The sequence below is a fragment of the Platichthys flesus genome, chromosome 13 (genome assembly GCF_949316205.1).
Source record: "Platichthys flesus chromosome 13, fPlaFle2.1, whole genome shotgun sequence".
In the NCBI taxonomy this organism is placed as follows: Eukaryota; Metazoa; Chordata; class Actinopteri; order Pleuronectiformes; family Pleuronectidae; genus Platichthys; species Platichthys flesus.
Genome location: NC_084957.1, coordinates 15,374,496 through 15,395,284, shown reverse-complemented (window position 1 = coordinate 15,395,284; position 20,789 = coordinate 15,374,496). Strand labels below are relative to the sequence as shown.

General features: G+C 42.5%; 1 protein-coding gene across 4 annotated transcripts; it reads left to right on the top strand.

Moving 5' to 3' along the window:
- Positions 1-744: 744 nt before the first annotated feature.
- On the top strand, positions 745-20,788 carry dcaf6 (ddb1 and cul4 associated factor 6). 4 transcript variants are annotated; one of them, XM_062402492.1, is made up of 21 exons: positions 745-1,126; positions 4,295-4,356; positions 5,462-5,554; positions 6,134-6,319; positions 6,452-6,565; positions 7,581-7,716; positions 8,032-8,243; positions 9,456-9,549; positions 12,091-12,210; positions 12,483-12,839; positions 13,169-13,354; positions 15,137-15,196; positions 16,222-16,426; positions 16,739-16,839; positions 17,008-17,329; positions 17,506-17,547; positions 18,508-18,646; positions 18,826-18,982; positions 19,091-19,179; positions 19,520-19,625; positions 19,776-20,788. In XM_062402492.1, the coding sequence occupies exons 1-21, from the start codon at positions 1,039-1,041 to the stop codon at positions 19,832-19,834; spliced, it is 2,928 nt and encodes a 975-aa protein (XP_062258476.1). In that variant the 5' UTR covers positions 745-1,038; the 3' UTR covers positions 19,835-20,788. The 4 variants fall into 4 exon arrangements, with proteins under 4 accessions (XP_062258476.1, XP_062258477.1, XP_062258478.1 ...); XM_062402493.1 differs by lacking the exon at positions 17,506-17,547; XM_062402494.1 differs by lacking the exon at positions 13,169-13,354 and having other exon boundaries at positions 746-1,126.
- The last annotated feature ends 1 nt before the right edge of the window (position 20,789 follows it).

Below are 20,789 nucleotides of genomic sequence, written 5' to 3'. Positions count from 1 at the left end.
AGGATGTGGAGGGGCAGGGGAGGAAGACGCACGTCTCGTAATCGTTGACAATGAGCTGGTTCAGGGGTTCACGTTTTACATAGAAGTGGCATGACATGAGCAATATTTAACCCATGAATCAAGATTTTATTCCATAATACCTTGGTTAAGAAGATGATGTCTAATAAGAATTGTGCACTCTGGTGTTTATATAAACATTTTTTTTTTACTGGCACTGATATATTGTGCCTACATATAGCACTTTTTTAAGCTATTGTACTTACATGATCCTTGCTGTTCTGAGTATGTACCCTCATGGTTGAATACACTTATTGTATGTCGCTTAAGATAAAAGCATCAGCTAAATTATATGTAATGTAATAAATTTGATATTACATGTGTATCATTTAAGAACAGACTTGAGTTATCATTATTATTATTATTATTATTATTATTGTGTTTTTTTCTAATGACCACTGATAAGACAGGAGCACTTGAAGTGTAAATCTGATTAGCTGTGGCCAGTGCCCCCTGGCCAGGGCCCTGGTTCCGCCCCTGTGACAACCAAGCGTAGACGAAAATAATATATCTTCCTTGGCTGATTTATTAGGATATAAAGACTGTTCTTTTATTGTGGTAATAAAGTCAAACATTTTCCAGCTGTTGTCGACTCCGTACCTCACCCCGCTTCTCCGTGAGCTGCTCGGTGTGTTAAAACGAGCGCCCGTGTGTTTGTCTCGCGTTGTGTGGACACAGCTGACCGCTGTCTGCGAGCAGGAATAAACCAGGCTAGGCTAGCAGCCCGGACAGTTAGCAGCCCACTGAGCGGGGGGACGGGTCGCACCAACCGAGCGGCACCGCGGAGGCAGGACCGGAGCGAGTCTGATTTTATCCGACAATGCAAACACCGAGTGTCGCAGCTAGCTAACGTTAGCACCATCCCCGCGGACCATGGCAGAACCGACGATCAACCGACGATAGAGAGACAAGGCGACATCGACAGGAAAGCGGTTCGCTTAGTTTCAATGTTATTGTCAATTGAAAGCACATTTGGTCACAATGTCCTGCTCTGGGAACCTGGTGTGGGATGTAAATAAACGCCTGATCGGATACAACGAGCCCAACACCATCAGGACCAACTACTTAGGTAAGAACAAAAGGAAGCTACGCGATGCTAGCGGGGCAGCGGAGGAGGAGGCGAGCAGGAGATGTGTTGTTGTGTGGTCGTGTGTGGCAGAGGAGGCAGATGAAGTGACAGCCAAACTCAACATGGCCTCTTAGCTTTTCCTTCGTGTGCATGGTGTTGTTTCTTATATAAGGCAAGAGAGCTGCCGCTGCCGCCGCTTGCTCAGCACAGGCACATCCCTCCACATGTAAATATAGTCAATGAAGACACGTGAGAGTTCCCAGCTAAAGCAGCCACATACATGGGATTTTGTGTTATGTATGACTGCGACTCTCTAACAGAACAACATCACACACACATATATAAACATATCCTCTTTCACCGACTACAGAACATTGCACACGAATCGCAGCACGGATGCAATTTCCGTGCAATCGCAGGATTTGCGCAGGTGGATAATGCAGAGCTAAGGAGCCATCAGCAGGCGAGACCACCACACTACCTGAACTCTGAAGTTCACCAGTACCATGGCCTGAAAACACATGACAGTAAAAACAGGGATCGATCATTTAGAGCGTTTAATGTGTTTTCAGTTCTGACCATGCGACCAAGTGTCCAGTTCAAAATGCTCATAGCAACAAAGTGTCGTCATTCATATATATATAAAATGTCATAGATGGAAATGCTGCTATGTGCACTTCATATCTTTTGAAACTGTAAGTGTTGAACTTGTCAGGAAATATGATGATCTTTTGAAATATTGACGATGGTCATACAAACAAGATCATTTTTACCATTCTGTGTTCCCTGAGGGATTAGTAGCCTTATGTGTCTTTGTTGGAATGTAGCTGTGACGTGTGGTTCAAGTCTTGTATCCAAACGACAAACGATTGTCATAACCATGACAGCAGCACATCGGGAGGGATGGAATACATGGCCCAACATTTTCTATCAAGATAAAAATGTTCATATTAGTCAACATTGATCTTTATCTCAATGACTGTCACTTGATTATGTCTGTGAAGTTTAAAGACCGATTCTTGCTTCTCAGTGAGTTCCTTATGGACAGAGAATGACCAAGACTTGATGAACAGCGAGACATTCAGCAAATCTGAGGTAGATTAATCAATCAAAGTTATTCTCATAAGGCAAGAAATATCTTTATATTTATATGTGAGGGAGCCCTCTCCCAGGATGGATAGAGGAGCAATAGATGCCTCGTGTATCTAGTTGATATATTGGAACTCATCACTGTGCACAATGCATAAGTGATTTATAGACATGTAATTAAAAATTTGTTATAGTGTAATAATTACTTTTTCCAATATTTTCTTTCTTTTATTGGCCAATCCTACACATCATTCAATACTCCCCCCCCCCCCTTACACAAACAATATTTTAATACATTTTAATTAATTAAACATGTTAGTAAATGCATTGTGTTGATTGATTATGACTTGCCAGTGTACTGGATCCCTGAATGTGGAAAAAGTGGCTGTAAAATTAAGTGTATAAATATTATGCAGTTTTGTATTTTTATTTCATATCCTGTGGGTGATTGCATGAGGTTACACAGACTATTACTAAATAATGAACCAGTCTGATTTTTTCCGTGTATATATAGTCCTCATTGAAGACGTGTCGGTATAGATTTTGATGTAAGTCTCCGTGTCGGTCGCGAGGGAACAACACGTAAGAGTCGAGGTGACTGCAGAGGAAACAGAGGACTAGGCTCCTGGTGCTGGCGGAGAGGTTTTGAGGGCTCTTCTGCAGTGTGTCAAAAAGTCAGCACCTGACAGTGGTTGAATGAAGATTTACAAGCCTGCAGAGGTGGTGCAGGGGCCACTGAGGTTTAGTCACTGCTGCATTTAGCAGGACTGATACGGTGTGAGCTTTTATTGTGCATGTGTAGAGGCGACACGCGGAGAGGTGTGGGTCAGAGCTCTTGCGGGTTATATTTAGCTCTTAGAAGTGGGTGGGGGGTGGGGGGTTGGGGGGTAGCAAGTAGTGGTCTATATTAATTTCCACAAGAGAAACCTCCGGGGGAAAATAACCGTGTTGCACATTTACATGTGTTCATCAGGTCAGAGCTGTTGGACTTCCCATGAACTTTAGAAATATTATGTTTTTTTATTTTCATTGGCTGCTGTTTTACATGATGATTAGAGACTAAAAAACTCTAACCCCGCATTTGTATTGGTCAGTATCTGATCTATAGATTCATTTTAATATGCATACATGTTAATGTTAGTCCCTTTGAGTTTGACTGTCAGTTATATAAAGCTCTCTGAAGTCAGGACCTTTTCCTACTCTGCTGCTGTCAGAGGACAATCCCTCCACTGCTTATAAAACTTGCCGGAGCAGGTTGGGTATAAACAGCCTCCGGTTGTAGCACAGATCTGTTTGCCCAATAGATCAGGCAACTCTCGCTGTAACTTGTGCAACTGCTTTACAAGACGTTTGATTTGTCATGTAAAAAAAAAAGTCAAACAACATGAGCAACTTGGAGGAAGGAAGTTGCAGCTGCTTCATCCTTTTATTACATTTATCTTATATCAATCCAGAAAAGAATCAGAAGATTTATCAATAATGACTGGTTACCCGAGTCTGAAATTAAATTCCACCAGTCTAGTAGTGAAACAGTGTGGGTTTATGTGGTTGAATCCTGGTTTTAATCAGATCAGGGGTTTGGAGGAGCATCCTCGCTCTGTGCATCCTGGTCTAAGAAAACCAAATAAAGCTTTATGCTGGATATTGGGGCAATAATAGAAGTCAGGATTGTGTGACATGTTAAGACCTGATCCTCCTTGTTGATTAGGGAACATAGAGGCTGAGATGATGTGATCGAGACACAACACAGATGACGAGAACCCTGGGTACTGTTAGAATAATGTATCATGCTCCGTGTAAACAGTTGTGATCACGACAAGGAAGAGTCTTGAACCAGAGCAACAAGTGGACTCTGTGTTCAGATCCAACAGGTTTTAACTTGTAATATATTTTTTAAATCAAATCTTTTAAATATCACAAATAAGTGAACAAGTATCACCCTGAAGAATCGATTCCGAGATCAAACCTTTTTTCTTTTCCTGCACAGCAGCATGATTTAGACAGATGGACGGACTGTGAAACAATATGAAACAAAATTGTGATATTTTTTTTACAATTTGTGTTTTTCTATTTTCACAGGTAGAAGAGAATTTGTCCAGAGGCTTAAACTTGAAGCGACACTGAATGTACACGATGGCTGTGTAAGTGCTCCACATATTTCTATATCTATTCATTGTTGTTCTTGTTTTATTTGCATGTGTCCAAAGGAAATATTTTACCCTCATCAGTTCCTCGACCAGTTTGAGACCTTGGTGTCCGAACAGAGAGCAGATCTCTGACCCCTTAGAAACCTGAAGCTGACAGGTTAACAGTCACGCGTCCTGTCTCAGTATCAGCACGGCTGTCTGCCCCAGCAAAACACCCAAACAACAACAACAAGTGTACAAGGCCCTGGAGAGCAGCAGTTAATGTCTGCCCTGTGTAAATCAGAACTGCTACACTAACAAGGATCAGAGGAATATTTTTTTAATACATGCTAGATATTTATTAGATGCTTAATCTATATATGGACGAGCTGCGATGTTCTATGTTAAAACTAAGGGCTGTTCAAATTAGGACAATTATTGGAAAAGTCAATTAACAAATGAGAGAAATGTTTTAATTGGAAATATTTGTTTAAGTTATGTGCATTTGCTACTTTCTTGTTATACGCAGCAAAAATTGAGAAAACAAATGGGCCTTTTTATTTTGAAGATTTCCTTTCAGGCCCTTAATGCTGATTAAGTATAAGGTTAATCAGCGCCTTGCAAACACAGGTATATTAGGCCAGATGAGTTTGCATCTAAGAAGAAAAGATGATGCAGCAGCTTCCCCGCAAGAAAGTCATAAATTATAGAGACCGCACCAGTGGAGTATTAACTAAGAGGCAGAGCATGGATACTAAGAGCTAGATCTACTGATGCACCATGGCCTGCCACTGCTGAATGTATGAACAGAGGAGAAAGGAAAACTAGAAGAGAAACTTGGTCTGACTGTCTCTGAATTCCTGGAGACTCATGGTGGGAAGTAAATATTTGTTAATAATGTTAGAGACCTGCAGTACTGAAAGTACACAATACCTCACAAGAAGAACCGGTTCTGAAAACAAATAAAATTTTATGGGATGAAGTCCAGTTTGGGAGCCACATGGCGGATCCTCACGTCCGAGAAACTGTAATCATTAAAAAAATGAATTAATAAATACTTCAGTCTAAATGTAAACTGCATTTCTGTCTTGTCCTCATCCAAGTTTTTGTGTCTCCACAGGTCAACACGATATCCTGGAACGACACAGGCGAATACCTCCTGTCAGGATCTGACGACACATTTTTGGTTATCACAAGCCCATACAACAAGAAGGTTGGTCTTAATCAATAAAGAGGTTATCACAATTAAATACAAAGTTCCATCTTATTCTGAATTTTTTTTTCGTAGGAACAAGAAAAGGAGGTAAAACACTGTGATGCAGCACTTGACCACTAGTAGATTACTTATACTGAAAGTTTTGGATGCCTATTTTATTACAAATTTTACATGTTTGTTATATAACCGTTATACCCCCAACCTGGCTGTAACAAGCCACCAGCGATCACACAGAGCTACCTGAAGAGACACTTAATGGTGTTTGAAATGTATTTTCCTGAGTGTTTGTATGCCCCATAACAAATACACAAAAAGTAGATAAAAAGTGGAAGAATCACCTCATGTCTATAGCATTGGTGTGATTCTCTGCCAACTGTCTCCTGAAAAGAAAGCAATTTAATAGTCATTAGTAAAATAAAAAAAAAATGTATCCATAATTTCTTTTTTTTGCAAATTTCGTTTCCAGGGAAACAAATTGAATTCAGTTCAGTATCTCTCCTTTTTTTAATGTTCATTGGTAGTTTATACATGTTAAATATTTTTCCAACAAACATTCATGTATTTGCTTGTCTCTAGGTTAAGAAATCCATACGTTCAGGTCATCGGGCAAACATCTTCAGTGCGAAGTTCATGCCGCACACCAACGATCAGGAGATCATCTCCTGCTCTGGAGATGGCATCATCTACTACACCCACATTGAGAAGAGTCCTGAGTTCAACAGACAATGCCAGTTCACCTGTCACTATGGGACAGCGTATGAGGTACTGAACCAGAGAAATGTCATAACACAGAACCTGTGCTGTAGAAATAACATATCTCACTTGAGATATGTGATCAGTTTGTTTTTTAATCGTAACCCTCGTTACCCCCCCCCCCCCTCTGTTTTCCGTCAGATTATGACGGTACCAAATGACCCCTACACGTTTCTGTCATGCGGGGAGGACGGCACCGTGCGATGGTTCGATCTTCGCACGAAGACGAGCTGCAATAAAGAAGACTGCAAAGATGTACGGTGACAACTGGGATATCTGTTCTCAATTCGCAGAGCAGAAATCACATTAGGGTCTCCAACAATTTCTACTGATTAATGAGAGGATAATTTTTTTAATGAATTAAAAAAAATCGGGCACATTTACAATGACAATGACATTATGTTCTTCACACATCGTTGGACATAATCTTTAGCAATAAAATAGAAATGTTTTCACGTAATTAGCAGCTCATGAATAACTTTTATTGAACTAACTTTTTTCAGCCTCAGACATTTTTAGGATTCATGTGGTTGTCATATATCCTAAAATATTTTATAGATTTCGTCCACCACATTTCCGATATAAGTTTGTCCTCCGCACTGCTCTCTGTCACAAACATCTTTCTGTCTCTGATCCAGTTTTCTTGGCTTCAGGCCAGGCTGCATCAGAGGAAGCCCAGTGCCTGATGGAAAGATGGATGTTGTGTGTGTGTCTGTGCGTGCGTGCGTGCGTGTGTATCCCAGATTGTGTTGCCTCTTCTTCTGTTTCATGCTTACTTCTCTCTCTTAGTTATCCTACAACGTGTCAGTGTTACCAGTTGAACGTCCACAGCTGGAAAACTACAATTATTTCGAAAATGTATTTTCCGATTTGCTCAACTGGACCTAATTGTTTCCCCGTTCATCCATCTGCCTGGACCTGATCCTTAGGTCTAACCTCACTGATATGAATGTGGTCAACATGTGACATAATACTGGAAACACATCTCAGAATAATCCTTTAGAATAATAAAACATTAAGTTAAATCGACTTCTCTTTTAAACATAAAAATCAAATACAGAATATCATTACCTTAATGAGGGTAGGATTTGATTTAAGACTGTTTGAGTTTTATCTCGGAGTACCCAATAAACTGGTAACTAGGTGTATATTGTGATTATCTACAATTATCTGCAAATATTTAAAAAAAAGTGCCACTTCTTTAGTTGCTGAGCAGACATAATCATTTTATTCTAGTGAACTAACCACATTGTGTTTTCTTGGATTCCAGGACATCCTGATTAACTGTCGGAGGGCAGCCACCTCTATATCCATCTCTCCACTGGTGCCATATTATCTGGCCGTGGGCTGCTCCGACAGCTCAGTGCGAATCTACGACAGACGTATGCTGGGAACCAGAACGACAGGTCAATTCACTTATTCACTCTGCATTCTCTATATCTATGTTATTGAAGTGGAGCTGTGCTGCCTTTTTGGATGTGATTGAATTTGTCTAGAACATCTGAACAATCAAGTTATAAATTCCTTATCAACTACAGATGTTCTGCAGATTTAAAAAATATGGTTCGCATAACCATAAAAGGGAATTTGTATTACTAAATAATCTTTATTTTCAATTATTCTCACAATTGGCCTTAGCAGTTATTTAGTGAGGCTGACTGATGGAGGGGATGAAGCAGACATGAAGAGTTTCTGAATATCTCCCCGTTTCTCTTCCTCAGGTAACTACATGGGCCGGGGGACGACGGGCATGTGCGTTCGTTTTGTCCCCGCTCACCTGACCAACAAGTCGTGCCGGGTGACGTCCCTCTGCTACAGCGAGGACGGGCAGGAGGTGCTGGTCAGCTACTCCTCCGATTACATCTACCTGTTCAATCCCAGAGATGACCAGGCCCGGGAGCTGAAGGGCCCGTCCGAGGAGAGGAGGGAGGAGGTGAGCGCGCAGGACAGACTCGAGTAGTGTCATCGCACATCACACGAGTCCGGACGGGTATTTTTTAGTCATGCTAGCGGCTTAGATTTGAAGACACGAATATCACAACAATGTTTGGATTGATCGCCATTAAAACTTTACTCCGATATTCATGGTGCCCTGAGGATAAATCCAAACGATAACTTGATTTGTAGTCACTTTGATCTTAACATGTTTTACTTGAATAAGCGAAATGCAAAGTAGAACTTAGGCTGATGGGAATATAATCGTTTTTGCAGCTGTTTGGGTGAACAAAAATATTAAAGCTAAAGAACCGTGGAAGGATTGTTTGTTGTGAACAGAGCCGATATCTGCTTGTTGTTGCTGTCTGCTTCCTTGAGAACACTGCGGACATCCGAGCTAAATCTGTACTGGCTGATGCAGTGCAGCGAGTGGAGCTAAATGAGAGAGAGACAAGGAGGAGGGAGGTGAGGGGGAAGAGGTGCAGTGACGAAGAAGGAAAGAAAAACATGATGGAAAATTAGTAAAAAATCAAATCTACAGCATGAGTGTTGTCTTAGATATAGTTTTGGTCATTGTGTATCTGTCTGGTGTTCGCGGTGAGAAGCAGTCGCTGCTGCACATGAGAGTGAATGTGCTGGATCATGGTGCCAGCGTTTCAAAGCCTCGTGGTGAGTTCAGCTGTGTGGAGATGCAACCACCACACACATTCCTTTCCAAATTCAGCGACTGACGCAGGCAGTGTTCCTCTGTCCTCCAAAATAGTTCAGGATGAGGGGGGTGGGGGGTGCCAGCCAAGAAGAAGCTCATTAGCCAGCCTTCCCCTTTTTTTTCTACCTGTGACCCCATTTATTCAGGGGCTTTCCCCCCCCTGTTACTAGCTCATTCATCCTCTTGCTCCCTTTCACCACCTCCCGCCCATGTGCATACCCGATGACATTTCTTAAGTAAAGCAGTTGATAGTCGCTGCACTAAGACCCCCATTTTCTATTTCTGGCCGTCAGCCTGTTGCCCTGTAGCACTGCGAGCCAGGGGACTGGAAAGAGATTGCAACCTCAGTCGTGCAGTGAGGAAGGAGGGGGCACTTAAAAGAGGACACTGACCTCTGTCAGTGGTGCAGTGTTTTGCTTTGGCAGCGGAGCTAATTTTGATCTTGCTTTGACTGACGAGCTTCTAATATTTCCGTGTGTGTGTGTGTATGTGATTCCCCAGCTGAGGCAGCCTCCAGTGAAACGCCTCCGACTACGAGGGGACTGGTCTGACACTGGACCCCGAGCTCGCCCGGAGAGCGAGAGGGAACGAGACGGTAAGATCACAGTGACATGTATGTTTAGTTTAAAGCAGGGGTCTCAAATTACACATCAGGCCCCTGAGAACATTTAACAAGGTCACCTTCATATTGCTGTTAGATGTTGCTCATCATACATTCATTTTCTCACACTATTTTCTATTTTAGAATAACCCGGTAATTTCCAGATTATGCTGCAAAATCAGAACATACATTTTTTCCTCTTTTTTAACCGTGCTATGTGCTAACCTAAATAGATACAAACTCGAAATCCTTTTTATCCCTTTTTAACAGTAACAACGTTGTCATTCATTTTCAAAGCCCAGTATTTAGCCCTGTTTCATGTCCCCATCAGTTCCTAATCCAAATATCTGGCTCTTTAGCTGCTTAATGCTCCATTACGTTCACCAGCCAGTCGTTACGTGTGTCTGTCGCCTGTCTGTTGCTGAGCAGGTACTTTTCAGATCAGCATTGTGAGAGCAGTGACATTGAACCAAAGTACTAAAGTTGCAGCCATAAACCATAAAGTTCTGCAGAACTGAGGATAACTGTCACTATGAATGATACCTTTCACATTACCTGTGAACAACCAAATGGTGATTTAACTATTGACCCGGGAGAAATTAATGAAACATTCACCTCATTTTATTCTAACCTATATACATCAGAGGCGATCAGTGATAGAACTGATATGGAACATTTCTTTTGCGATCTCGAGGCTCCTTCCATAAAGGTAACGGATAAGACAAAGACCGAACTCCCATTGCAACTGTCTGAAATTATTAACGCAATAATGGCAATGCAAAGTGGTAAGACACCTGGCCCCGACAGCTATCCAATAGAATTTTTTAGGACTTTTTCTAAGAAACTATCCCCAATTCTTCTTGAAATGTTTATGGATTCTATATCCCGTGGGTCATTACCACAAACACTGAGGCATCGATTATTCTCCTGCTTAAGCCAGGTAAAGAGAATACAGAATGTGGTTCATACCGACCCATCTCCCTCCTAAACAGTGACGTGAAGATCCTAGCTAAAACTCTTGCCCTACGCCCAGAAACCACAATGACTGATGTGATCTCTGCTGACCAAACCGGTTTCATTTTGGGTCGACACTCATTTACAAATATCAGACGGCTTTTGAATATTATTCACTCCCCTGCGTCCAGTGAGGTACCTGAGGTGGTCATCTCGCTGGACGCAGAGAAAGCTTTTGACAGGGTTGAGTGGGAATATTTATTCACGTGTTTAAAGAAATTTGGGTATGGTCCAAATTTTATCTCATGGATTAAACTTCTTTACAGCTCACCCAAGGCCTCTGTGGTTACAAACGGCAGGCAATCACAGTACTTCACCCTGTCGAGAGCGACCCATCAGGGATGTCCAATTAGTCCACTGTTATTTGCCTTGGCCATAGAGCCCTTATCCATTTCACTCAAATCATTGCCATCAATAAGTGGAATTTTTAGAGGAGGAGAAGAGCATAGACTAAGCTTATATGCCAATGATTTACTATTATTTGTCTCCGACCCTATTCTTAGTGTACCTCATATCCTCCATGCTCTGTTAAGATTTGGTAAATTCTCTGGGTATAAACTGAAATTTAGTAAAAGTGAATGCTACCCTGTTAACAACTTGGCTCTTCAAATTCAGGAGAATGTTTTACCGTTTAAAATGTCTAGAAACGGCTTTAAATATTTGGGCATTAACATAACTAGAGATATGAAAAACCTCTATCGCGAAAATTTTGCTCCTCTACTTGATAAAGTCAAATTAGATCTAAAGAAATGGAGAACACTCCACTTGTCCTTGGCAGGTAAAGTGAATTGCATCAAGATGAGTGTGCTCCCCAAATTCCTCTACCTGTTTCAATGTATCCCACTTTACCTTCCTAGGTCTTTCTTTAAAGGTATTGATAGTGCTTTTATTTTTTTATTTGGAATGGCAAGAACCCTAGGGTACGTTTAGAGGTTCTACAGAGGCCTAAATTACAGGGAGGCCTAGCTCTTCCTAATCTGTTCTACTACTACTGGGCTGCAAATGTTCAAAAAATAATGTTTTGGCTTCACATTACCTGTGATCAATTGTTAATATAAGAATATAGCTTTTAGCCGCTTTTTTTGTCCGTCTGTCCCATCTGCAAAGAGGAAGCTGTCGTTCTCCAGGAGTAAAATGAAACATTTTGCGGTCTGATCGCTACAAGTGACCAGGGGGATGAAAGTTTATTTTCTCAGGTTCAGAATTACCATACTTAATATTTGTTTAAACCCCCCCCAAAATTAAAGCCCCCTCCTAAGCAGAGAGCTAACTATTAAAATCACCTGGGTTGGACTCTCACCACCTGTAGTTTTTTTATTGTTGTTCATTTGATTTGTTATTTTGCTCCTTCAGCAACAAGGTCCCTGTTTTGTGCAGCTACAACAAAATAAATATCAACTTTATGTTCTTGCAGCAGGTTCCTTTTTAAAACAGCATGTCAACAGGATGTTCTGTGAAGTCAAGATGTGTGAACAGTTGACAACGTCTTACAGTGTTTTTTTGTTTGCTTCACTCTTGTAGGTGAGCAGAGCCCAAACGTGTCTCTGATGCAGAGGATGTCGGACATGTTGTCTCGTTGGTTTGAGGAGGCCAGCGAGGCTCAGAGCAGCAGAGGAACGCGGCCACAGACACGGCCCAGAGGTGAGAGGACGTCTTCCACAGGCCCACTCGCTCGCTAGGAGTTTTCTGGACTTTTCCCCTGTTGTATTCTCTAGTGGATTCATTCGGACAGTTACTGGGCGTTAAGCTGGGGTAGATGGGCGGAAAGGTTGCGGAGCAATGGACTCAGACATATGCGTTCTCACAAATAGCCCCTCCCGCATAATGTCCAGACTCCAGTGCAGGTCTGAAAGCAGCTTTAGTGAACACCTTTTCCATGCTGACAAAGTATCTGTTATTATTCTCGCTTTCAGGAACAGCCGTCCGTCCCGAGGCCTCATCAAATCCTCCAGCTGCCCCTGCAGGAGACTCCAGTCAGAGCCCCAGTGCCCCTGAGAGGCCTGTGACGACAGACACTTCAGTGGAACCTGCTGCTCCTGCAGCTGCCACCGCCGCTGCTGCCCCCATGCCTAAGTCCACCTCCTCTTCCTCCTCAGGGTCTTCATCAAACGTTACAGCACCTCCTCCCTCAAGCTCCACATCAGTGGAGAGTTCGGTCCCTTCCACCTCCCTCCTCACCTCCTCCCCTGAATCAGAGCAGAGGAGTCAGGCACATACGACCAGGACCCCCACGCCGGCGGCCGCGTCCACCTCAGAAGCTGCACTCTCAGGTAAAAGGTTAAAAAGACACACACCAGTCACTTTTTTTTTCACAAATAGTCACAGAAATGTTACTCTTTACGTGAATATGCATCCTCTCCTCATCAGTAGTTGGAGGGTGAACTCTGTGTATAAGTGTGTGTTTGTTGAAGCCTCTCCACTCAAGCAGCTGCCTCACTCCACTCTTTTTCTCCTTCAGCATCCTGTTGTCCTCCTCTTCCTCCTCATCCTCATTTTCTTTCCCTGACTGTCTTCTTCTGACCTTTTCCTCATATCCTCCTCCTCTCAGTCTGCTAATCGCTTCGTTCACTCTCCCTCTTCTCCTCTGCCTCTCTGTCAGAGTACGGTCCCCACCGGCTTCCCATAAGTTTAGTGTGTAGGCGTTTGCAGAGGTTACTTCGGCTGGCCGACCCCCCGGGACACGGTCAGCTGGCGGGGCCATCTTCTTCCTCTGCAGAGAGAGCAAGAGAGTCACAAAGAGCTGCTACCTCTGCTGCTGCCGCTGCTGAGACGCCACCCCGTACAGGTTACCCTCCCCTCCAAGCTCCCCACAGCACCCCGCCTGTCCATACGGGCTGTCCGCCTGAGCCCCCTCCCCTGCCATCCAACCCTTAGGCTCAGCAGACATGTCTGCTTGAAGAGACAGTCATGCTGTAGAGAGACTCGGTCTTGCCAGAACTTACCACTAATCCCACAGTGATCCTCTTTCTTTTACAAATTTTTCAATAATGCACCTTGTACTTATTAACCCCTATAGGTGCCACTGTGGCCTCTCTGCTGTCTGTTCAGCCCCCCACTCACTAACGCTCTCACTCCATCGCTCCCCCTGTCGCTTGAGTTCTCACCTGCATACCCTCCGGTTGGAGTGACACCAGCTGACGTATGACACTCTGCTTTGGCATCCTCATGGCTCATGTGGTTGTTCACCCGTGTTTGTTGATACACAGCAGTGACCATAATACAGGGACTGATTCGCTTTGGTTTTGATCTCACTGCAACTGGAGAATCCTAACTGAAGCCCTTTTCAGACACGGAACATTGATGTGAAATGACGGAAGCTTTACACAGACAGCGACAATACTCAGATAACATTTGGCATGTGGTGCTCGGATAGTAAAAGGTTTAAAGTGGTCATATGAAGGGATGAGCTTATTCTCAGGCTGCATCTGTGGTGGTTTTTAAATTTAAATGTTGCAGCCTGAGCCTTGATTAATCACCACAGTGAGCTTGGGAGGCTCCCAATGGCATCTCAAACTGAATCCTCATTCTCAGTTTCATTATTTATTAGTGGGCAAATGCAAGTGCTTATTTCTATAATGTGCACCAGCATAGAATGACAATACGTGAATTTGGGACTCTCTTATTGAATGTGTCAAGTGGCTGGATATTGATTCATTCATCCATGCAGTTAACTAAAGAATCAAATAGGCAGTGAGCAGTGCTGCTATTTATTTTGTTTCCAGACTTCAAAAGGTTGCCGTGTTGAACTTCCTATTTGCACACGAGATCAAAGTATGAAATTGCCGTCATGTTTATGTCATGAGGTCTCGTGTCTGAAAGGAGCTTGTTTTACTCAGACAGGAGTTAATCTGACACCAGTGTTTCAATGAGAGAATAAAGAGTCATGGCTTGTTTAAGTTGAAACCAGCCTTCACTATAAGAGCAGGGGATATTTTAATCATATAAAGCATGTTGCAGACTTGGTAAGGCATTGATCTCAGAATAAGTCAATCTTAATGGTTGTGATTAACGGACTTGTATACCATCACCGATCTAAATCATTGATAAACTAGAATGACACTCAATAGAGTGGATACCTCCGCCAAGGCCCAACAGTCACATTATGAAACCATATTTCATTAGAAATGGATTCCTGATCCCATTCTCTGAGAAGTTAAGGGGAAAATGCTGAAAAATGCTTCACAATGTTAAAGACAGTGGGGGAAAAAAATCCAGGATCTGCACAAAGATTTAAAGGGTGGTTCCCTGACCCACACTGCATCCTCCCACCAATGTTTTTGGAAATCTGTGCCGTGGTGTTTGTGTTATCCTTCTTACTAACAAACCAACAAACGGACAGGGGTATAAACACAACCTCCTTGGCGGAGGTGGTAAAATAGTACTTCTGTAGTAGACGTGTGAACTTTTGATTGTTTTGAATCGGACTTGCTGATTTTAACAGCTTCCCTTGCTTGGCGTTGGATCGTGTTTGTTGTTTCTGTCTCAAACGCTCTTTGCTCGTTGACTGTGTGAGCGCTCAGGTTTGACCTCTGTGTCCAATATTCAGAGGGTCTCATTTGTGTTCCAGATTCCCCCTCGTCTGTGGTTAACAAACAGCTGGGATCCATGACTCTTGATGAACAGCAGGGTGCGTCCTCTCCCCCACCACCCTGCCACTCGCTTTGTCTTCCTCACCCTAAAAAACACCTTTCCTCATGTTGAACCTCTCCAGTGTGTCCTCCATTGCCTTGACTCTCTGTCTTTTTCATACTTGGTCATCCACAGATTTACTTTCACATTATCTGTCCACCACAGATACTAACAAATAATAACTCATCAAAAGAAATGAATATTGATTTATTTACTGAATCAATACATTTATTTTAACTGTTAAGATTAGTTTACCCAAATTAAACCGATTTTTTTATTTTTTTTAATTGATAATTACACTTTTGATCAATCAATTGTTTAGCCCACAAGAATTCTAGTGTTTTTTGTTGTACAATTTAATATCCAAGGGGAACATTAAACTGTTCATGCTAGAGGGGGACGACTGATACTTATTGATCAATGAAAGTTAAAAACAATGAATTGTCCCTTTTACTTACAAGTGTATTAAGTAACCAATTATTGCAGATATGAACCTAATTTGTTCTATTAGTGAGATTTGTATATACTTTCATATTTTTATAACAAGCATGAATAGAAAATGAACTTTTGTTGGCCTAAGGTTGACATTTTTTTAAACTCTACATGGCTCCAAAAACTCTGACAATAAAAAAGTGTAATATAGTCCAGGTTGAATCTCTGTGACATGATTGTTATTAACAAACTGAGGTGTGTGTAACGATCATTCAAAGCCTTTGACTTGTGTATCTTGTGTCCCTGTGTGTTTTCGTCCCGTTGCTGTGGCTGCTGGTCGTCGATTCGTGTCTGTCACTGTGTGTTTGCTCCGATAACGTGCGCTGCATGCTCCCATCTGTGTTCAGTGCTTTGAATCGATGGGAAGTGATGCGACAGGTGGTTGCATATTTCCAGTGTGCTTTACATGATGTGAATAATAGTTGAATGAAACGTTTCACATGTTTTAATCATAATGATTGATTTAAACACAAGAACTGGTATTTTTCTACCACACCAAATAATCTGTGTTTGCTTGTGTCTTCGTCTCAGGAGGAGCAGAAGCTGCAGCTTCACCTCCTGGTCAATCTGCATCTGCACTAGTGGTCGGCAGCAGCAGCGGCAGCAGCAGCGCTCCCTCCTCCTCCACCTCCACCGGCACCAGTCGACCCAGTGCAGCAGAGCCGGTCATCAGCCTACATTACAGCTCAGAGGGAACCACCACCAGCACCATCAAGCTGGACTTCACTGATGAGTGGTGAGTCCTCGGCTGAGAGACTCTCTCTTAGAGAATAAACAAATTATCTTTTGTTTACAGAGTAGTTCTTTATTCCAGAAAACATGTGATATTTACAGCTGACCAACAGGGGGAAGAGTTTCTTTTTACTTATATCTACATTCAGTGATGTAGCCTTGATTTACAAAACCTTCCCCTCTGAGTTGTTCTGTATACACAAATGTTGTAGATACAGATGCAACATCGATATCGAAATAAGTTTTTTTTTATTGAGGAACAGTTGAAAACACATTATAAGCTTGAGGGACTCAATCACTGGTCTTTTTCCTACAGGAGCAGCACGTCTGGCACTATGGGCAGCGGAGCTCGCAAAACATCTGAGGCTGTACAGAGCAGAGCGAGTGTGTCCACGGAGAGTTCAGCATCGGGGCAAAGTGAGTCGTCTCGTCCAGCTCTTTTTTTTAAAGTATTGTTTGTTTTCTGAACATAATTGTATTATACAAACAAGGCTATTGTGACACTAGAAAACAGCAACACAAGCCAAATCCAATTAAGGAGTAAAAATAGAAACGAAATTTTGTTATAATATCTTTCCCCCTCAGTTCCCTCTGAGCCCATGAGGCAGCAGAGTTTGCCGGCCGCCTCTGCAGAGCCGCCGTGTGACGCCTCCTGCAGCTCGACGCCTCCGGCTGCGGCAGAGGGCTCCTCTCAGGGGGACAGCACGGAGAGGAGTCAGCCGGAGGGTGCGGAGGACACATCGGGAGGCTGCAGGAGGGCGGAGCCCACCGGGGAGAGCCAATGCGGCCCGCTCCCATCAGAGTGGGAGGGCCAGAGTCAGCCCGCACGGGGCAACCAGGACTCTGATGACAGCGATGACGATCCCATCCTCATCCCGTCAACGAGGCTCAGAGGACAGGGACAGAGGTACGTCAGACATGATGTCACTCTCCTTTCTTCATCTTCTACGAGCAGGAAAACAACCTCATGGGTTTGATGTCAGATGATTTTGATCTAAATGCTGCTCACTTTTTAACAGTGGTTAACCTGATTTGGTATATTTTTCTGATACTATGCAATTGACTGTTTTACTACAAATATAGACTTAGTACCAGAGGATCTGCAGTAGGAGATAGGATGATCAGGTAAAATGTTTGCACTGGCAGCTCAAAGCATCTAACCTGTCAGGTGTGACTATAGACTGTTTATGAAGATGGATGACAAGCCTCCACTTCTTCCTGTTCTCCAAAAACAAGCTGAAGTAACCCGGATGTAAACGTTGCCATCTTGCACTATCAATGTTATTTGGAGGCAGAGTGAGTCTCAGCTGTCAATCATGGTATTTCCCCCCAACTTTATAACATCAAGTAACTACTTACGACTTAGATAATTTCTTTAAATTTGGACATACATTAGTGTGATAAACGCCTGACATGACAGAAACCATCTTTAAGAAACATTTCCTTTTGCCCGTATTTTAACTCATTGTTAAGCCACCTGGGGGCGATGGAGATAATTTGGGTTCACTTTTGGGCCGCTGTCAAGTCGTCCATCTTTACACACAGTCTATGTCCGTGACCTGCCGCTTTAAAACTCAACACTGTGTAGAATGAAGAGAAGGGTTTTTTTGTTGGTTTTCGATCGTTTCCCTCACACTAACAAACACACAGTTAACAGAGTGTTGTGCATGTCAGTACTGACTCTGAACACGGTGTGAGCATTGTGAAGATGTTACACTGGAGAGCAGTTAGGAATGAGGCCTGAATAACGAATCCGTGTGAGTGCATGACATCCTGGTGAAAAGGAGCCGAAGCACAGTTTTGATTTTCCCCAGTCGGACGTCTTTGAAAAACCACGTGATGCTCATTCAGTCACACTGTTGTCGTGTAGTGAGTGGACAGCACTTTGCACAACACGTTTAATGTTCTTTTTAAAGTGGCTGCTTCCAAGTTGACAATAGCTTGTCAACTTTTTTGGTTTAAAAAAGTCCCGCATCAATTCAAAGCATGGCGTTCATGAGCATCGGCGACAGCATGTGTGGTGTCTAGTCTTCTGCCGTGTGCTTTATAGTTACACATGTTTTTTTTTATTGTTGTGTTCGCCAGACGCTCGGCAGCAGCTCGCATCCAGGAGCTGTTTCGCAGGAGGAAAGAAAGAAGGGAGATGGAGGAGAGCGAGACCCAGAACATCAGGAGACCCTCGGTCAAGATGGTCTACAAGGGCCACCGCAACTCCAGGACAATGGTACACCTCAGGCCACTTGTATCACATTAGTCAGAAGAGCTTAGAGACCTTGTGAAAAATCCTCTTAAAGCAAGACTTCAACTTTTTGCAGAAAAAATTTGCTAGTTCAGAAATTAGTAAATGAAAAAGGTCTATTTTAATACTTGAGTCAGAACTTCCTTCATTTTCTTTATGCGCAGATAAAGGAGTCGTGTTTCTGGGGCAACAACTTTGTGATGAGCGGCTCCGACTGCGGCCACATCTTCATCTGGGACAGACACACGGCAGAGCACCTGATGCTGCTCGAAGCCGACAACCACGTGGTCAACTGCCTGCAGCCGCACCCCTACGACCCCAGTGAGTCCAGCCCCAGCCTCACACTTTCATCATCCTGTCTACAAACCTAAAGGTGACGCCATGACGTCGACCAGGGCGCTAACCGTTTCATTTTCTGGTCTGTTTCAGTTCTCGCTTCTTCAGGGATAGACTACGACATCAAGGTTTGGTCGCCGCTGGAGGTTTCGCCATCATTCAACAGAGTCCTCGCTAATGAGGTACAGGAGATCACTGAAATCAGTCGGAAGTGGAAACCATGCCCTGTGCCAGATTCATCTCTAGGTTTAGCTATACGATTCCCGGTGCATGTTAACTTTTAACATTTTAACTATAAACACTAAAACGGGTCTCATAAAGCACCCAGTTCTTCACAGGGTAGTGGTTATTTGTTGTAGCTGCACGAGGAGCCAAGTGTCGGAGGCCGTTCTGCTAAGCATGTTGTCCAGGATTGTCTTTAGATATTCCCTCCAAACACTTCCTGTCGTCCGCCCAATTGATGTGGCTACTCACTCTTATTGACACACCTCTTTTCTGTCGTCGTCCTCCTTCTCTTTCCAGGTCATAACTCGGAACGAGCTGATGCTAGAAGAAACGAGAAACACAATCACAGTCCCGGCCTCTTTCATGCTACGGATGTTGGCCTCCCTGAACCACATCAGATCAGGTACACTCAGAGCTATGTTTTTTAAACTTCATGCAAGTCATTTGGAAAATTTGTGCATATTAATGTCCGACCGCAGAAACTTTTATATTCTTATGCTTTTCTCACGATTTTTTGTAAATGTCTTGTTTTTGTGCCTTTGCTGTCCTGTAGATCGACTAGAGGGCGACCGCTCTGAAGGCTCGGGTCAGGAAAACGAGGAAGAGCAGTAGCCTGCTGGGATTTTATTTTACAGAAAACATCATTTCTTCTTGCTGTATAGCACTTGAAAAAAAAAAAAAAAAACTGATTTGTACAAGTATAGTGTAGAATACTTCCTTTCGGAAATTAGTACAATTTCTTGGCCCCCTTGTGTTTTTTTAAGATCACTTTCTTACTGATGTTTCTGTACGAGGATAAACTGTGTGAATGCAAAAGGAAAGGACGTCAGCATATACAGTATATATATATATATATATTATGTGTGAGAATTACGGCGGCTGGTGTGAGAGGATGTAAAGTGCAATATTTTGTTAGGAGAGAGTGAACTTTGATCAGTGTTAACGTGTGACATTTTGAATTTGTAGCACAAAGCTAAGAGATGTTGATGTGCTGCTGCGGCAGTTACGCATGTGAACAAGGAGTTTCAGTAAAACACATTTTGAACAATGTAAACATTTTGTTGTTGAAGAGAAAAAAATAAGGAAAAAAGCTGTGGATCTCTATGACGGAGTATTAGGGCCATGTTTAAGAAGAAAATATTAATTTCGAGAATGATATATTAAAAAAATATATTTAAATGAGAAACAAGTCATAATATAGTCTATAGTATACAAGTAAAAATATTACAAGGATAAATAAAACATTTCAAGGAAATTACAAGCAGGTTTAACCTGTGCTCGCCTGAGTTTTATTCCTTCAAAGTTTTGGTATATAACAAATTCTGAAAAAGACGCAGATGAAAACAATCGATTACAGCATTCTTAATCATGAATACAATATTATGACTTAATTCTTGTAAAATTCAGACTTTTCTAGTAATATGACGACCTTGTTCTCGATCTCAGATTTGTTTCCCTTCTTAAGTGGCTCTAATACGCTGTTGTGTTTCTTCTCAAAGGGTTGTTACTAAATTATTATCTTTTACAACATTTGGAAAAAAATAAAGCGAAATGGCTTCTTAAAGAT

What these genes read in the sequence shown, in the direction of transcription:
- dcaf6 (XM_062402492.1), top strand. Translation starts at nt 1,039, where the DNA reads ATGTCCTGCTCTGGGAACCTGGTGTGGGATGTAAATAAACGCCTGATC. An exon ending in TGAATGTACACGATGGCTGT is followed by an intron (nt 4,357 to 5,461) that starts GTAAGTGCTCCA and finishes GTGTCTCCACAG; the next exon opens with GTCAACACGATATCCTGGAA. An exon ending in GACTCTTGATGAACAGCAGG is followed by an intron (nt 15,197 to 16,221) that starts GTGCGTCCTCTC and finishes TCTTCGTCTCAG; the next exon opens with GAGGAGCAGAAGCTGCAGCT.